This window comes from Mesoplodon mirus, assembly GCF_964341445.2.
Source record: "Mesoplodon mirus genome assembly, chromosome: 2".
Taxonomy (NCBI): domain Eukaryota; kingdom Metazoa; phylum Chordata; class Mammalia; order Artiodactyla; family Ziphiidae; genus Mesoplodon; species Mesoplodon mirus.
This window is the reverse complement of record NC_138977.1, coordinates 145,750,223-145,769,163: the sequence shown is the minus strand read 5'-3', so window position 1 is coordinate 145,769,163 and position 18,941 is coordinate 145,750,223. Positions and strand designations below refer to the sequence as shown.

Below are 18,941 nucleotides of genomic sequence, written 5' to 3'. Positions count from 1 at the left end.
AGTTTTGAACTGAGGAATGGTAGGATCTGATTTGCTTTTCAATTATTTTTTTTACTTATATGCGAGGCGGCATCTCTTCATAGAGAATCTGGTGTTCAGAAAACATTTATTTTACAAAGTCTCAGTGAGATTTTAGGCCTCAGAAATTTATCCTTCAATCATTTGGTTTCCCATAAGTTTTCTCGGTGCTGGTTAAGGTTTGAGGAGGAACAGCAAATGTAGCTTTAGGACCTACTATAAAAGTAGGAGGAAAACTTGAATCATGACAGCTGCATGGCCATAGTTCTGTATTCATAGCTCACTCCTTATACCATATTCTTGGTGACTTGGAAGGTTTTCCAATTGATGAAGTAAATGAGATAAGACTCAGTGTTTTTCTTGCACTGACTTTCTTGATCTAAGCAAAAAAGTCAGGAGAACAGGCACTTAAGAGGTGAATGAAACCCAATTTTTATGTAACAAAGTGCTTATAAGGAAGGTACTCTCACCTTCACAATATTGAAAGCTTATCATGTGATATTCTATCACAATCTTGCTATTAAGATTGAATTGAGAAATAAAAAGCAGCTGATAATTCACTAAAATAGGAAGAAGTAGAAATGGTACTCACAACTTAATTGAAGTCAGTGCTTAAATATATGATCATTAACAAGAAGAAATGATTTTCCTTTGATTCCTTCCTTGAATCCACTTACTTGATTACCTAGAAAAATAATGCAATTCTATATTGTTAATTATAAATTAAAATATCAGAAATTTAGATTTTAGAATATTATATTTGTGACAGAGACTGCTAATTTTTCTGGGATATTATCCATTCTTCTGAGTTTCAGCTGGTGTGTGATTGATTACTCAGCCAAAGACAGCAGCCCTAGCCTTCTTTACAACTGGTTTTCATTCTGTGATGCACTGACCAGAGTGGAAATTATGTGTGCAACTTCTTTGTCTCATCTTTAGAGTTTCCATCCCAATTCTCTCACCTTCCTGCAAGCTGAGATGTAGACATGGTAGCAATCAAGGCAAATTAGCCATCTAGATGAGGACAATTCTCTAGGGGTGATGAAAAGAAATAAGATGAAAGGAACTCTGGTCCCTGGATATCTCCATGAAACTCATGTCTACCTCTGAGCTGTTATATGACAGAAAAATAAACTCTAGTTTGAGCCAGTGATTTTGGGTGGAGGAGGGACCTCTTACAACAAATAATTATATATTTTAAATTAGTATATTACAAAAAAGTAATACCTGTCAATTGTACATTGAATATACTAATTTAAAATATATAATTATACTAGTCAGAGTAAATCTATCATAAACAACAGATCAGCATATATACTAGAATAACAAGGGTACTATGGATAAGACTGAATTAACCAAATATGAGAAAATGTATAGACAGTTTGGTGATTCTATTGCTTTGATGGAGTCTAGCATTAAAACCTGATGGGTGGGCCTCCCTGGTGGCGCAGTGGTTGAGAGTCCGCCTGCCGATGCAGGGGATACGGGTTCGTGCCCCGGTCTGGGAGGATCCCATATGCCGCGGAGCGGCTGGGCCCGTGAGCCATGGCCGCTGGGCCTGCGCGTCCGGAGCCTGTGCTCCGCAGCGGGAGAGGCCACAACAGTGAGAGGCCCGCATACCGCAAAAAGAAAAAAAAAAAAAAAAAAACCTGATGGGTAAGGATGGAGTTTTCTTTTGAAGGGAGCAGATGTTTCTATCATTAATCAAAATGGATAGTGTTTTATTGGCCAAGAACTAAGGTGATTTTCCGGACTGAGGAAGGAGAGGGTTCCCTCTCCCCTTCTCCTAGATCTAAAAGTTCAGTCTAGACTTAGAGACACAGAGAAGTCTGCCACTATGCCAGTTGGGGAGTAGGTCTGGAGAGCTCATCCTGGCCACAAATGTCCTGTGTTGGTGGCAACAGTAAGAGCAGAAGCCCATTTCCTCTGGAGCACCCTGCAGCCTCTACAAGCACTTCTGAGTCCCATTCACCTCCACAAACAGGCATTGAGAGCAATTGTTTAGAGGTGAGTAGGGCAGGGTTCTTTCTCACTTTGGCTCTGATGAATTGGAAGCCTTAATATTGTTAAGAAGTAAATTCTTCCCAAATTCATCTGTAGATTCTTTGCAACCTGAATCAAAATCCCAGCAAGAGTTTTTTCTTTTTTTCTTGAGAAAATGACTAGCTATTCAAAAATTCATATGGAAATATGAAATACCTATATTAATCAAAACAACTTTGAGGGACTTCCCTGGTGGCACAGTGGTTAGGAATCCTCCTGCCAGTATAGGGGACACAGGTTCGAGCCCTGGTCCAGGAAGATCCCATATGCCGCGAAGCAACTAAGCCCGTGTGCCCCAGCTACTGAGCCTGCGCTCTACAGCCGACGAGCTACAACTACTGAACCCACGTGCCACAACTACTGAAGCCCGTGCGCCTAGAGCCCGTGCTCCACAACAAGAGAAACCACCGCAATGAGAAGCCTGCACAAGAAGAGTAGCCCCTGCTCGCTGCAACTAGAGAAAGCCCTCCCACAGCAGTGAAGACCCAACACAGCCATAAATAAATAAATAAATAAATTTTATTTTAAAAAAATCAAAACAACTTTGAAAAAGAACAGAGTTGGGGAACTTATATCATCTGACTTTAAGACTTATTATAAAGTTACAATAATCAAATAAGTATGGTATTAGCAACAAAACAGACAAAAACATTAAGGAAACAGATTAGAGATTCTGGATATATTTATATATAAATACATATATATATTTATATTCCATTGATTTTCAACAAAGATGAAAAAGGAGAACAGGCTTTTCTTGTCTTTCCAATAAATGGTACTGGAACAATTTGATATTCACATGCAAAAAAATGAACTTCAATCTGTACCTCCTACCTCGCATCATATTTTAAAATTAATTCAAAATTGAACATAAATCTTAATGAAAAACCTAAAACTTTAAAATCTAGATCACAAATACTTTTCTCCTGTTTTCTTCTAGAGACTTTAAAGTTCCAAGAACAAAAAAACATGTCTGTACACAAATGTTCATAACAGCGTTATTTGTAAAGGCTCAAAGCTGAAATTAACCCAAATTTCTATGAACAGGTGAATAGGTATACAAATTGTGGTATATCCATACAGTAAAATACTCAACAATAAAGAGGAATGAACTACATGCGACAAATGAGTGAATCTCAAAATAATTATGTTGAGTGAAAAAAGCCAAACAAAAAGGAGAACAGAAGATTCCATTTTCATAAATTTCCAAAAAATGCCAACTAATGTATAGTGACAGAAAGTAGGTCAGTAGTTGCCTAGACATGGGGAGGGGGCAGAGGGGGGGATTATAGAGGGGCAATGGATACTTTTGATGTTGATGGATATGTTCATTTTCTTGATTGTGATGATGGTTTTACAGGTGTGTGTGTGTGTGGTGTGCGTGTGTGTGTATCTCAAATTGTGTATTTAAATATGTACAGTTTACTGTATTTTAATTACATACTTTTAATTGAATTTATTGTTTTTTCTACAGGCTTGATATTTTTGTGATATTAAGATTTTCCAACCCAGACCATAGTCAGTTGATTGCTTTGCCTTTGGGCCCTTCAATAAGTTAGTATAGATTTTTTTGGTTTCTGTTTTTTGTTGTTTCTTTTTTTTTTTAATATTGGTCCTGTATTTTTCTTTTTAGTTTAATTCTTTGTTGCTATCTGTTTTATGTGTGTTTGCTTTTTCTCATTTCTGTGTCTGTTTATTGACAGTAAGGGAAAAGCTATTGATTTTTAAATATATATGTGATCAAATTATCAAATTCTCTTTTTTTTTTCTTTTTTTTTCTTTTTTTTTAATTTAATTTTATTTTTTTGCTTTATAACAAATTTAATCAGTTATACATATACATATGTTTCCATATCCCCTCCCTTTTGCGTCTCCCTCCCACCCTCCCTATCCCACCCCTCCAGGCGGTCACAAAGTACCGAGCTGATCTCCCTGTGCTATGCGGCTGCTTCCCACTAGCTATCTACCTCACGTTTGGTAGTGTATATATGTCCATGCCGCTCTTTCACTTTGTCACAGCTTACCCTTCCCCCTCCCCATATCCTCAAGTCCATTCTCTAGTAGGTCTGTGTCTTTATTCCTGTCTTACCCCTATGTTCTTCATGACATTTTTTTTTTCTTAAATTCCATATATATGTGTTAGCATACAGTATTTGTCTTTCTCTTTCTGACTTACTTCACTCTGTATGACAGACTCTAGGTCTATCCACCTCATTACAAATAGCTCAATTTCATTTCTTTTTATGGCTGAGTAATATTCCATTGTATATATGTGCCACATCTTCTTTATCCATTCATCCGATGATGGACACTTAGGTTGTTTCCATCTCCGGGCTATTGTAAATAGGGCTGCTATGAACATTTTGGTACATGTCTCTTTTTGAATTATGGTTTTCTCAGGGTATATGCCCAGTAGTGGGATTGCTGGGTCATATGGTAGTTCTATTTGTAGTTTTTTAAGGAACCTCCATACCGTTCTCCATAGCGGCTGTACCAATTCACATTCCCACCAGCAGTGCAAGAGTGTTCCCTTTTTTCCACACCCTCTCCAGCATTTATTGTTTCTAGATTTTTTGATGATGGCCATTCTGACTGGTGTGAGATGATATCTCATTGTAGTTTTGATTTGCATTTCTCTAATGAGTAAAGATGTTGAGCATCCTTTCATGTGTTTGTTGGCAGTCTGTATATCTTCTGTGGAGAAATGTCTATTTAGGTCTTCTGCCCATTTTTGGATTGGGTTCTTTGTTTTTTTGTTATTGAGCTGCATGAGCTGCTTATAAATTTTGGAGATTAATCCTTTGTCAGTTGCTTCATTTGCAAATATTTTCTCCCATTCTGAGGGTTGTCTTTTGGTCTTGTTCATGGTTTCCTTTGCTGTGCAAAAGCTTTGAAGTTTCATTAGGTCCCATGTGTTTATTTTTGTCTTTATTTCCATTTCTCTAGGAGGTGGGTCAAAAAGGATCTTGCTGTGATTTATGTCATAGAGTGTTCTGCCTATGTTTTCCTCTAAGAGTTTGATAGTGTCTGGCCTTACATTTAGGTCTTTAATCCATTTTGAGCTTATTTTTGTGTATGGTGTTAGGGAGTGATCTAATCTCATACTTTTACATGTCCCTATCCAGTTTTCCCAGCACCACTTATTGAAGAGACTGTCCTTTCTCCACTGTACATTCCTGCCTCCTTTATCAAAGATAAGGTGACCATATGTCCGTGGGTTTAACTCTGGGCTTTCTATCCTGTTCCATTGATCTATCTTTCTGTTTTTGTGCCAGTACCATACTGTCTTGATTACTGTAGCTTTGTAGTATAGTCTGAAGTCAGGGAGCCTGATTCCTCCAGCTCCATTTTTCGTTCTCAAGATTGCTTTGGCTATTCGGGGTCTTTTGTGTTTCCATACAAATTGTGAAATTTTCTGTTCTAGTTCTGTGAAAAATGCCAGTGGTAGTTTGATAGGGATTGCATTGAACCTGTAGATTGCTTTGGGTAGTAGAGTCATTTTCACAATGTTGATTCTTCCAATCCAAGAACATGGTACATCTCTCCATCTATTTGTATCATCTTTAATTTCTTTCATCAGTGTCTTATAATTTTCTGCATACAGGTCTTTTGTCTCCTTAGGTAGGTTTATTCCTAGATATTTTATTCTTTTTGTTGCAATGGTAAATGGGAGTGTTTCCTTGATTTCTCTTTCAGATTTTTCATCATCAGTATATAGGAATGCCAGAGATTTCTGTGCATTAATTTTGTATCCTGCAACTTTACCAAATTCATTGATTAGCTCTAGTAGTTTTCTGGTAGCATCTTTAGGATTCTCTATGTATAGTATCATGTCATCTGCAAACAGTGACAGCTTTACTTCTTCTTTTCCAATTTGGATTCCTTTTATTTCCTTTTCTTCTCTGATTGCTGTGGCTAAAACTTCCAAAACTAGGTTGAATAAGAGTGGTGAGAGTGGGCAACCTTGTCTAGTTCCTGATCTTAGTGGAAATGGTTTCAGTTTTTCACCATTGAGGACGATGCTGGCTGTGGGTTTGTCATATATGGCCTTTATTATGTTGAGGAAAGTTCCCTCTATGCCTACTTTCTGCAGGGTTTTTATCATAAATGGGTGTTGAATTTTGTCGAAAGCTTTCTCTGCATCTATTGAGATGATCATATGGTTTTTCTCCTTCAGTTTGTTAATATGGTGTATCACGTTGATTGATTTGCGTATATTGAAGAATCCTTGCATTCCTGGAATAAACCCCACTTGATCATGGTGTATGATCCTTTTAATGTGCTGTTGGATTCTGTTTGCTAGTATTTTGTTGAGGATTTTTGCATCTATGTTCATCAGTGATATTGGCCTGTAGTTTTCTTTCTTTGTGACATCCTTGCCTGGTTTTGGTATCAAGGTGATGGTGGCCTCGTAGAATGAGTTTGGGAGTGTTCCTCCCTCTGCTATCTTTTGGAAGAGTTTCAGAAGGATAGGTGTTAGCTCTTCTCTAAATGCTTGATAGAATTCGCCTGTGAAGCCATCTGGTCCTGGGCTTTTGTTTGTTGGAAGATTTTTTATCACAGTTTCAATTTCAGTGCTTGTGATTGGTCTGTTCATATTTTCTATTTCTTCCTGATTCAGTCTTGGCAGGTTGTGCATTTCTAAGAATTTGTCCATTTCTTCCAGGTTGTCCATTTTATTGGCATAGAGTTGCTTATAGTAATCTCTCATGATCTTTTGTATTTCTGTAGTGTCAGTTGTTACTTCTCCTTTTTCATTTCTAATTCTATTGATTTGAGTCTTCTCCCTTTTTTTCTTGATGAGTCTGGCTAATGGTTTATCAATTTTGTTTATCTTCTCAAAGAACCAGCTTTTAGTTTTATTGATCTTTGCTATCGTTTCCTTCATTTCTTTTTCATTTATTTCTGATCTGATTTTTATGATTTCTTTCCTTCTGCTAACTTTGGGATGTTTTTGTTCTTCTTTCTCTAATTGCTTTAGGTGCAAGGTTAGGTTGTTTATTCGAGATGTTTCCTGTTTCTTAAGGTGGGATTGTATTGCTATAAACTTCCCTCTTAGAACTGCTTTTGCTGCATCCCATAGGTTTTGGGTCGTCGTGTCTCCATTGTCATTTGTTTCTAGGTATTTTTTAATTTCCTCTTTGATTTCTTCAGTGATCACTTCGTTATTGAGTAGTGTATTGTTTAGCCTCCATGTGTTTGTATTTTTTACAGATCTTTTCCTGTAATTGATATCTAGTCTCATAGCATTGTGGTCGGAAAAGATACTTGATACAATTTCAATTTTCTTAAATTTACCAAGGCTTGATTTGTGACCCAAGATATGATCTATCCTGGAGAATGTTCCATGAGCACTTGAGAAAAATGTGTATTCTGTTGTTTTTGGATGGAATGTCCTATAAATATCAATTAAGTCCATCTTGTTTAATGTATCATTTAAAGCTTGTGTTTCCTTATTTATTTTCATTTTGGATGATCTGTCCATTGGTGAAAGTGGCGTGTTAAAGTCCCCTACTATGAGTGTGTTACTGTCGATTTCCCCTTTTATGGCTGTTAGTATTTGCCTTATGTATTGAGGTGCTCCTATGTTGGGTGCATAAATATTTACAATTGTTATATCTTCTTCTTGGATCGATCCCTTAATCATTATGTAGTGTCCTTCTTTGTCTCTTCTAGTAGTCTTTATTTTAAAGTCTATTTTGTCTGATATGAGAATTGCTACTCCAGCTTTCTTTTGGTTTCCATTTGCATAGAATATCTTTTTCCATCCCCTTACTTTCAGTCTGTATGTGTCTCTAGGTCTGAAGTGGGTCTCTTGTAGACAGCATATAGATGGGTCTTGTTTTTGTATCCATTCAGCCACTCTGTGTCTTTTGGTGGGAGCATTTAGTCCATTTACGTTTAAGGTAATTATCGATATGTATGTTCCTATTCCCATTTTCTTAATTGTTTTGGGTTCATTATTGTAGGTCTTTTACTTCTGTTGTGTTTCTTGCCTAGAGAAGTTCCTTTAGCATTTGTTGTAAAGCTGGTTTGGTGGTGCTGAACTCTCTCAGCTTTTGCTTGTCTGTAAACGTTTTAATTTCTCCATCAAATCTGAATGAGATCCTTGCTGGGTAGAGTAATCTTGGTTGCAGGTTTTTCTCCTTCATCACTTTAAGTATGTCCTGCCACTCCCTTCTGGCTTGTAGAGTTTCTGCTGAGAGATCAGCTGTTATCCTGATGGGGATTCCCTTGTGTGTTATTTGTTGTTTTTGCCTTGCTGCTTTTAATATGATTTCTTTGTGTTTAATTTTTGACAGTTTGATTAATATGTGTCTTGGTGTATTTCTCCTTGGATTTATTCTGTATGGGACTCTCTGTGCCTCCTGGACTTGATTAACTATTTCCTTTCCCATATTAGGGAAGTTTTCAACTATAATCTCTTCAAATATTTTCTCAGTCCCTTTCTTTTTCTCTTCTTCTTCTGGAACCCCTATAATTCGAATGTTGGTGCATTTAATGTTGTCCCAGAGGTCTCTGAGACTGTCCTCTGTTCTTTTCATTCTTTTTTCTTTATTTTGCTCTGCAGCAGTTATTTCCACTATTTTATCTTCCACCTCACTTATCCGTTCTTCTGCCTCAGTTATTCTGCTATTGATCCCATCTAGAGTATTTTTTATTTCATGTATTGTGTTTTTAATCGATGCTTGATTCATCTTTAGTTCTTCTAGGTCCTTGTTAACTGTTTCTTGCATTTTGTCTATTCTATTTCCAAGATTTTGGATCTGGGAAATAGAATCTTGGATCATCTTTACCATCATTATTCTGAATTCTTTTTCAGGTAGAGTGCCTATTACCTCTTCATTTGTTAGGTCTGGTGGGTTTTTATCTTGCTCCTTCTCCTGCTGTGTGTTTTTCTGTCTTCTCATTTTGCTTATGTTACTGTGTTTGGGGTCTCCTTTTTGCAGGCTGCAGGTTCGTAGTTCCTGTTGTTTTTGGTGTCTGTCCCCAGTGGCTAAGGTTGGTTTAGTGGGTTGTGTAGGCTTCCTGGTGGAGGGGACTAGTGCCTGTGTTCTGGTGGATGAGGCTGGATCTTGTCTTTCTGGTGGGCAGGTCCACGTCTGGTGGTGTGTTTTGGGGTGTCTGTGGACTTTTTATGATTTTAGGCCACCTCTCTGCTAATGGGTGGCGTTGTGTTCCTGTCTTGCTAGTTGTTTGGCTTAGGGTGTCCAGCACTGTAGCCTGCTGGTCGTTGAGTGAAGCTGGGTGCTGGTGTTGAGATGGAGATCTCTGGAAGATTTTCGCCGTTTGATATTATGTGGAGCTGGGAGGTCTCTTGTGGACCAGTGTCCTGAAGTTGGCTCTCCCACCTCAGAGGCACAGCACTGACTCCGGGCTCCTCAATTTGGGATGATGTGTTGTCTATTCATGTATTCCACAGATGCAGGGTACATCAAGTTGATTGTGGAGCTTTAATCCGCTGCTTCTGAGGCTGCTGGGAGAGGTTTCCCTTTCTCTTCTTTGTTCTCACAGCTCCTAGGTCTCAGCTTTGGATTTGGCCCCGCCTCTGCGTGTAGGTCGCCGGAGGGCGTCTGTTCTTCGCTCAGATAGGACAGGGTTAAAGGAGCAGCCTCTTCGGGGACTCTGGCTCACTCAGGCCGGGAGGGAGGGAGGGGCAGGGAGTGCGGGGCGAGCCTGCAGCGGCAGAGGTCGGCGTGACGTTGCACCAGCCCGAGGCGCGCCGTGCGTTCTCCCAGGGAAGCCGCCCCTGGATCCCGGGACCCCGGCAGTGGCGGGCTGCACAGGCTCCCGGAAGGGCGGTGTGGGCAGTGACCTGCGCTCGCACACAGGCTTCTTGGCGGCGGCAGCAGCAGCCCCAGCGTCCCACGCCTGTCACTGGGCTCCGCGCTTTCAGTCGCGACTCGCGCCCGTCCGTGGAGCCCCTTTAAGCAGCGCTCTTAATCCCCTCTCCTCGCGCACCAGGAAACCAAGAGGGAAGAAAAAGTCTCTTGCCTCTTCGGCAGCTCCAGAGTTTTCCCGGACTCCCTCCCGGCTAGCTGTGGCACATTAGCCCCCTTCAGGCTGAGTTCTCGCCACCAGCCCCAGTCCTCTCTCTGCGCTCTGACCGAAGCCCGAGCCTCAGCTTCCAGCGCTGCGTGCCCCGGCGGGCGAGCAGACAAGCCTCTCGGGCTGGTGAGTGCCGCTCGGCACCGATCCTCTGTGTGCGGATCTCTCCGCTTTGCCCTACCCAGGTATGTGGGGAGTTTCTTGCCTTTTGGGATGCCTGGGGTCTTCTGCCAGCGTTCAGTAGGTGTTCTGTAGGAGTTGTTCCACGTGTAGCTGTATTTCTGGTGTATCCGTGGGGAGGAAGGTGATCTCCGCGTCTTACTCTTCCGCCATCTTACCCGGAAGTCCCCAAATTCTCTTTTTTATTACTTTAAAACTGATTTTTTTAGGTGTACAACTACATCATCAGCTCTATATATTTTGTATACCAGTGGTTTTACAAATTATTTCATTTAACTTTTTTTTTTTTTTTTTTTTTTTTGCAGTACACGGGCCCCTCACTGTTGTGGCCTCTCCCATTGCGGAGCACAGGCTCCGGACGCGCAGGCTCAGTGGCCATGGCTCACGGGCGCAGCCTCTCTGCGGCATGTGGGATCTTCCGGGACCGGGGCACGAACCCGTGTCCCCTGCATCGGCAGGCGGACTCCCAACCACTGTGCCACCAGGGAAGCCCTCATTTAACACTTTTTATTGCACTCATTGAAACTTCCAAAATAATGTTGATTAATAAATGATGGTGGGCTTCCCTGGTGGTGCAGTGCTTAAGAATCTGCCTGCCAATGCAGGGGATATGGGTTCGAGCCCTGGTCTGGGAAGATCCCACATGTCGTGGAGCAACTAAGCCCATGCACCAGAGCTACTGAGCCTGCGCTCTAGAGCCCGTGAGCCACAACTACTGAAGCCCACACACGTAGAGCCTGTGCTCCTCAACAAGAGAAGCCACTGAAATGAGAAGCCCGCGCACTGCAAAGAAGAGTAGCCCCTGCTTGCCGCAACTAGAGAAAGCCCATGTGCAGCAACTAAGACCGAACGCAGCCAAAAATAAAATAAATAAATTTTAAAAAATTAAAAAAAAAACGATGGTGAACATTTCTGTTTGTGCTCTTAAAGGAAATGGCTTTAGCACATGTATTCAAATGATGTTTTAAGTAAAAGTGATAAACATCACAAATACAGAAACACCTGTTCTGGTTTGCTTTCCTTTAGTATAAAGGTTGGAAAGCTAAAATAATATTTTCCAGAATTCCTTGCATTGAGGATTTTTTTCATTCTTTGATATTTTCTATATTTTTCAAATTTTCTACAATGAACACATAACTTGACCCAAGTACACATAGCTGGTAAGTGGTCAAGCCAAATAAATATACACAAGTATATCTGTCAAAACACTGTCCCAGTGAGCATGGTTGCTTCTCATTGGATTTATTATTGTATTGTAATTGCATTATTTGTTATCTAAATTTTATTTGCATTATCTCACTTGGAAGATTGAATAAGAACAGCCCAGCATACATGCTGGCACTTGTCTTTTGGTGATATCACGTATATATTCTTTGCCTTTGCTGCTTTTAGCCCTGTTCACTTGTAACAAGTTCTACTTGTTGCTATAATGTGATCCTTTTTGTTCTTACTTTGTTACAAAGCAAGCTACTCATTTGTTGAGGAGGGGCAATTTCAATATTTCAGAGGCTGATTTTGTCCCTCTCTGCTCTTACACTTCAGGTGTGCCTCTACCAGATGTTAATGTGCTATATGAAGGTGCCTCTCTACTTAACCCAGATTTCACAGGATAATCAAATGTCAGAGTTGGAAGAAGCCTTAAAAATCATTCTAGTCTATCCAGTATTTTCATTCTCTAGACGGGAAGGCTGAGGTTCAGATAGTCAAGCTCAGAGTCACATGGATTCTGAAAAGCTAGGAATAGAATCCAGAACTGTCCATCTGCACTCCAGTGCCTTTTCCATGATTCCAAACTCCCTTCATATGTCCCATATTTTCATCAAAAAGCCTATTTGGGGCTTCCCTGGTGGCGCAGTGGTTGAGAATCTGCCTGCCAATGCAGGGGACACGGGTTCGAGCCCTGGTCTGGGAAGATCCCACATGCCGCAGAGCTACTAGGCCCGTGAGCCACAACTACTGAGCCTGCGCGTCTGGAGCCTGTGCTCTGCAACAAGAGAGGCCGCGACAGAGATAGGCCCGTGCACCGCAATGAAGAGTGGCCCCCGCTTGCCGCAACTAGAGAAAGCCCTTGCACAGAAACGAAGACCCAACACAACCAAAAAAAAAAAAAAGCCTACTTTAAGAGTTAAGTAAATTTGAATTATAACTGCATTTTAAGAGAATACTTTGAAGCAAAATTTTATAAAAGAATTCTCTCTCTCTCTCTCTCTCTATATATATATATATATACATTAAAATGCATAACAAATAGAGAGGGGGAGGGGAGAAGGGAGGGGAGGGGAAGGGAAGTCATCCATTTATGGCTCACTTTAACCCAACACTGTACACAGTCGTTGAGTTCCTGGGAATTTGGCTCTTACCTTCTGTCTTTCTAGGTTCCACACCTTCTTACCCTGGATTGCACTGACAGTTTCCAAGCCGTCCAAGGGAAGATACAAATCTGTTTTTGTAGCACAATGCTTTAACTCTAAAAGCCAATTCTTCTGCCTCCAAATTTCAGCTTTAAGATCTCATCATTACAGAAAGCAGGTGCAAAGTGTCACTGAGTGGGAAGCAGAAAGTGGGAAATCAAAACCTTCTCCTTAGATAGGATGACCTTCCATGTACTCTCTTGGAGAGGAGGAACCGCCTCCTCTTTCTGTCCTGTTTAAATGTATCACTAATGTATCTACTGTTTCTACTACAGTTTTAAACCATTTATTGCCCCACTAAATTGACCATACAGTTTACAATGAAACAAAATCTTTTTTTTTTTTTTTTTTTTTTTTGCGGTACGCGGGCCTCTCACTGTTGTGGCCTCTCCCGTTGCGGAGCACAGGCTCCGGTCGTGCAGGCCCAGCGGCTATGGCTCACGGGCCCAGCCGCTCCGTGGAATGTGGGATCTTCCCAGACCGGGGCACGAACCCGTGTCCCCTGCATCGGCAGGCGGATTTTCAACCACTGCGCCACCAGGGAAGCCCGAAACAAAATCTTTTAAATGGAAATATAAATGAGGGAAAATCTGATTTGTTAGATCTCACCACTCTGTCATAAAACTTTGGCTTCACTAAATCTTGATAGTCTCATTATCTACATAAAGAACCCAAACTTCTATATTCTATATTCTCTCCACAAATGTTGGCTAATTTCTCAGATGGTTTTCACATAACCTTTTTTTTTTCTAATTCGTCACTGCCTTGCTTCCTTATTTCTTGCCTCTCTCTATTAGCCCTTTTAAAAGAACCAGCTCCCTGCTCCCATGCATCAGGTGCTTACAAGGCACTGAAAAACATCGCTGCAATTACACTGATGAAAAAAATATCTTATCACTGAATCACCTGAGTTAGCAAATGAGTGGCACTTCCCTGTCTTTATAATCATTGTTTCTGCTCTTTGCATGAGTGTGATAGACTCTGAAGTCTAAGCTCCTATGTAAATGTGTGACCCGTCATTTCTATAACTGGGATAATGTCTTCCTCATGTAATTAGGCATTAAAGGTTTGAACATTTTGCATTTCCTTGGTATATCTCCATCCAAATTTGTTTTTTTAAAGATAAGACAACAGGCCCCAAATGGAGCCACTCATGCTAAGCCCCACGTCACCAAACCAAGACTTAATTACAGTTTGGGCTCCCCCAGAAATGGAATCTCCCACCAGTCAATCAGGAGTTGCCTGATCAGCAGTAGCGAGGTAATCTGCCTGATAGACCCGTGCTGCCTGATAGACCCGTGCCATCCCCTAAAGGAAAATAACCTTGCAGTGACCAATTTGCTTTTTGCCTCCTAAAACTTCCTTGTTCCCACTCCCTTCTACCTATAAAAGCCTTTCATTTTGTGCAGCTATTCAGAGCTTCTTTCTATCTGCTGGATTGGATGCTCACTGATTTTGGGGACTTGAGCTCAGTAATGAAGCAAGTCTCTGGCAGGCATATCTGTACCTCTGATATCACTTGAATTCAGGGGATGGCAAATACAGCTGTGATGTTGCTGCTTAAGAATTTTAATCCTTTTAAAAATGAGCTGTGAATAACCAGCTATGTTAATATTAAAGACTAGAAATGTGACTCAGTTTGAGGAAAAAACCTCTCAAAACAAAATACCTCTGTGATATAAAAGAATGTCAAGTCTATCAAAAATTAAATTTGCAAAATATTCAAGGAATTCCAGAAATATAAAATTATTTGTGAAAAAAAAGTTTTGAAAGGACATAATACACACATGGCGATTCGACATGTGTTTTGTAAACCTTGGCTCTTTTTTTTGCCAGTTTATATGTAGAAATATTAGAAGAAATATGGATTTGGGTACTTTCTGCTAGATATTTAAATTTTCTTTGCTTTTTATTTAAAACAAGATGAGCCCTTGCAAAATGCTTTATTCAGTATTTTGTGCTGTGAAGAGGGGAAATCAATTAAGAACAGCTTCAGAAACAGATTTCACATGCTAATAATCACTTTAAATGTTATTATTAAAAGAGGAAAATAAATATGTTACTTAAGCCAATGTGAAGAGAAAAATTCTTAGAGGAAATGTATCTCTAGAATAATGATGAAAGGTGAATTGGTATCCTTTGTTGATGGGGCAGAAAAAGACATTCCTGGATGAGAAAACACCTGAAAGCGGTCATGGAAAAGTAAAACAACCTGGAGTCATTTTGAGGACTACAAGTTCTTTAATATGGCAGAATCAAGAAACAGGTTTGCGGGGCTTCCCTGGTGGCGCAGTGGTTGAGAGTCTGCCTCCTAATGCAGGGGACGTGGGTTCGAGCCCTGGTCTGGGAAGATCCCACATGCCACGGAGCAACTGGACCCGTGAGCCACAACTACTGAGCCTGTGCATCTGGAGCCTGTGCTCCGCAACGGGAGAGGCCACAACACTGAGAGGCCTGCACACTGCGATGAAGAGTGGACCCCACTCGCCACAACTAGAGAAAGCCCTCACACAGAAACGAAGACCCAACACAGCCAAAGATAATAAATAAAATGTGACACCTTTATAAAAAAAAAAAAAAAGAAAGAAATAGGTTTGCTATGGGCTGTGGAGGGTACCTGCCAAGCATTAAGGATGGAGAAGTAATCAAGGGCCAGGTAATGGATGGCATTTTATGTTCCACTAAGGTGTTAGGGAATCCTTGGAGGGGGCAGGCATCAAAGAGTTTCAAGACAGGGAAACATGATTAGATTTGTTGCTTTTGTACCATTGGCTTTAGCAGCAATAAGGAGGATGGAATGGAAGGTTGTGACACTAGTGGCAGAAAGAACTAAGAAAATACCAAAATAGTACAGAAAAGAAAAACAAGGAAGAGTGGTTATGGAAGGGGATGAAATTGAAAGAAGATAGGGGAGGAAGGTGAGAGTGAAGATTAAAGTGACTCTGCTGTTTTTGACCTGAGTTATTTCTAAATATGGGGGGATGCCAAGAAAGGGGATATAGGAGGGGGAGTGGCTTCTGGGAAAACATTTATTCCATTTTTGGTTTGTTGCTTTCAAGATGTCCAGAACATATAATTCTAGAGCTCAGGAAGGAATGTGCGATAAACATCTGGGATTCAGCAGCCAAGAAGTGAAGTTCCAACCTTGAAGATGGACATGATTGTTGAGGGAGACATATAGAGTGAGAAGACAGATCCAAGGACAAAACTGATGGAAGCATCAAGATTTATGAAGTGGGAGAGAAAGAAAAGCCAGAAGGGGAGAGGGAGAGGGAGAGTTAACAAGAGAAGCAGGAGAGAATGGTGACTTCCTTATATTTCAGCCAACTGACCTCATTACTCATTATTTCCTGAGAATAACAGATGCTTTCCTGTTTCTAAGCCTTTACGTATGACTTTTCATCCTTTCAAAAAGAGTTCCTCTTAAAGTCCTACTTTTCAGAGTCTAAACTGGAATACCAGGTCTTTTGTGAAAACTTTCTGTATCTTTTCTGCCATAATCTCTCTTTCCCCTGTTTTCCCAGTAGCACCAGTGTCATGAAATTAGACACAGTTGTATTATTTAAGGCAATCTTTTTTTTTTTTTTTTTTTTATGGAGATTTTTTCTTTATTGAGAAACTTAAGACTTGGGTACATCAAATAAAACCAGTTTCTGGGGGGGAAAAATCAAAACTCACAATAGAAAAAAAAAAGTTAACACTGTTTGGGCCATATCAGAACCCAGAGAATATATTCTTTTAATTGAAAAATTCTAGGTGCTTCATAATTGACCTTTTGATACAAAATGACCTATTAAATTTGCAATTTGTGGTTCTTGGTGTTGAGGTCCATAGGACAAGCTAGGACGTCTTCAAACCTTGAGCTGAATTCCATGAGGGTTTATTTGGCTTTTGAATCGGTTTGTCCTTGTCTAAGAGGTAGCAGCAGCAACAGCGCCCACCTTCTGGGCAGCTTCTTTCTTGGCATGATGAGCCTGTAGGACCGCCACAGCTTCATCCACCTTGGAGCGGAGAGACTCGGGGGACTCCAGCATGTGCAGCAGCTCCGAGTTGTCAATCTCCAGCAGCATCCCCGTAATCTTCCCAGCCAGGTTTGAGTGCATCGTCTGGATGAGCGGGAACAAACGTTCACCCAGCATCTGTTTCTGTTCCTGCGGGGGTGCTGCGGCCAGCATGGACGCGGTCAGCGGCTCCTGCCCCTGCACGTGGACCGCAGGCTGGGGTGCCTGCAGGGGCTGGATGGCGGGGTGAGGGCTGCGGACACTGGAGGCGTACTTGTAAGGTGCAACAGCCCGAGGAGCAGCTGCAGCAACAGTGGCACGAGATGCTAGGCTCTGCACAGCTGTGGGAACACCTCCAGACTGGCAGCTGTCAGTCAGCCCTTGCTGGGCGGCACCAGCCCCACCAAAGTCCATAGCCAAGCGGTCCGGGCACTCAGACCCGACTCTCTGAGCGGTAGTAGGGAGGCCACGAGAGGCCGGAGCATTACCAGTTGGAGCCAGATGGCGAAGAGCTGGACGAGGCCCAGACTGGCGTATAGCACTTGGCATTCCTTGGAAGCCTTGAGGTCTCCCACCTTGCTGCCAGCGTGGATTAGGCCTCATCTGTGCTAACTGGTTAGGTGTGTAATATGGAGGTCTTCCCTGAGCCTGTGGAACTGCTGGCACAAAGTAGCCCCCAGCTGCAGGCTGGAACTGATTTAAGATGGCATTGGCGGGGAGCGCTCTCATCCCGGCCACCCGCTGCATATACTGGTTGGTCAGGTGAGCCTTTCTCTCTTCTTTTCTCTGGGCCAGGGCAACGTACAGTGGCTTGGAGCCCACGATGCGTCCGTTCATCTCCGTGACTGCTTTGGTTGCCTCTTCAGGGGATGAGAAGCAGACAAAGCCAAACCCTTTGCTTCTCCCATCCTCCAGCATCACCTTAGCACTGGTGATTGATCCAAAAGGAGAAAACTCTTTCCTTAACTTCTCATCATCAATGGTGTCATCCAAGTTCTTAATGTAGAGGTTCACCCCCTGATACCGACTAATTCTCTCCTGTTTCAGCTGTTCAAATTTTCGCTTTAACTCGGCCTGCCGTTCCACTTTCTTCTGTGCACGGCCGACGAAAATGACTTTCCCACTGATTTCTTTTCCATTCATCTCCTCCACGGCCTTATTGGCATCCTCGTGTTTTTCGTAACTCACAAAGCCAAAGCCTTTGGATTTCCCACTGGGATCTCTCATCACCTTGACACTTAGAGTCTTACCAAACTGGCTGAATAGCTCTTTCAGACTCTCATCATCCACCTCTTCCCCGAAGTTTTTGATATAAACATTGGTAAATTCCTTAGCTTTGGCTCCAAGCTCAGCTTCCCGCTCTTTTCGAGACTTGAATCTGCCCACAAACACTTTGCGGTCATTGAGGAGCATGCCATTCATCTTCTCGATGGCCTTGTCAGCAGCCTCCTGGGTCTCGAAGTGGACAAAGGCATAACCCTTAGAGCCATTCTCATCACACACCACCTTGCAGGACAGAATGTTTCCAAAAGCAGAAAAAGTATCATAAAGTGCCTTGTTATCTATAGATTTGTCCAGGTTCTTGATGAAGACATTTCCCACGCCAGATTTTCTCAAAGAGGGATCCCTCTGAGACCACATGATTCGGATTGGCTTTCCCTTAATCACATCAAAGTTCATGGTATCCAAGGCCCGCTCAGCGTCAGCCGGCTGCTGGAAGTTGACGTAGGCATAACCCAGGGAGCGGCGGGTGATCATGTCGCGGCAGACCCGGATGGACAGCACAGGCCCCGCAGGACTGAACTTTTCGTACAGCATGGCCTCGGTGACGTCCGAGTGCAGGTCACCCACGTACAGGGAGGCCATGGGGTAGCTGCTGGCCGCAGCGTTCATCTCCCCAGCCCCCAGTACCCCGAGCCCCGCCAGGAGGACTTCTTAGGGGGGGCCACACAGGACAAAAGGGGCTCCGCTCCGAGCCGCGGCCCACAGGTGGCAGTGAAGCTCAGAGAAGCTGGAGTCGGCTCCGAGGGCCGGAGAGGAGTGCGGCGACGGCTCGGACGAGACTGCCCAACCACAGACAAAAGGCTCTCAAAAACAATATGGCCCTCCCTGGGAGTTTGTTAATTTTCAGCTGTCCTGGCCTGGAAGCTCCCAATTTCAAAAAATGAAAACAATGAAAACAGGGACTGTCCTCCAAATTACAAAAATTCTTCCCGAGGCAACCCAGTGGTGCCCACGG

The 18,941-nt window shown here is 42.2% G+C and overlaps 1 protein-coding gene across 1 annotated transcript; it reads right to left on the bottom strand.

Moving 5' to 3' along the window:
• Positions 1 to 16,290: 16,290 nt before the first annotated feature.
• Positions 16,291 to 18,595, bottom strand: LOC309794913 (polyadenylate-binding protein 4-like; the record flags this gene model as incomplete). The annotated part of the gene is made up of 1 exon (XM_082606841.1): positions 16,291 to 18,595. One exon carries the CDS (start codon positions 18,593 to 18,595, stop codon positions 16,613 to 16,615), a length of 1,983 nt encoding a protein of 660 aa, XP_082462967.1. The 3' UTR covers positions 16,291 to 16,612.
• Between the last annotated feature and the right edge of the window lie 346 nt (positions 18,596 to 18,941).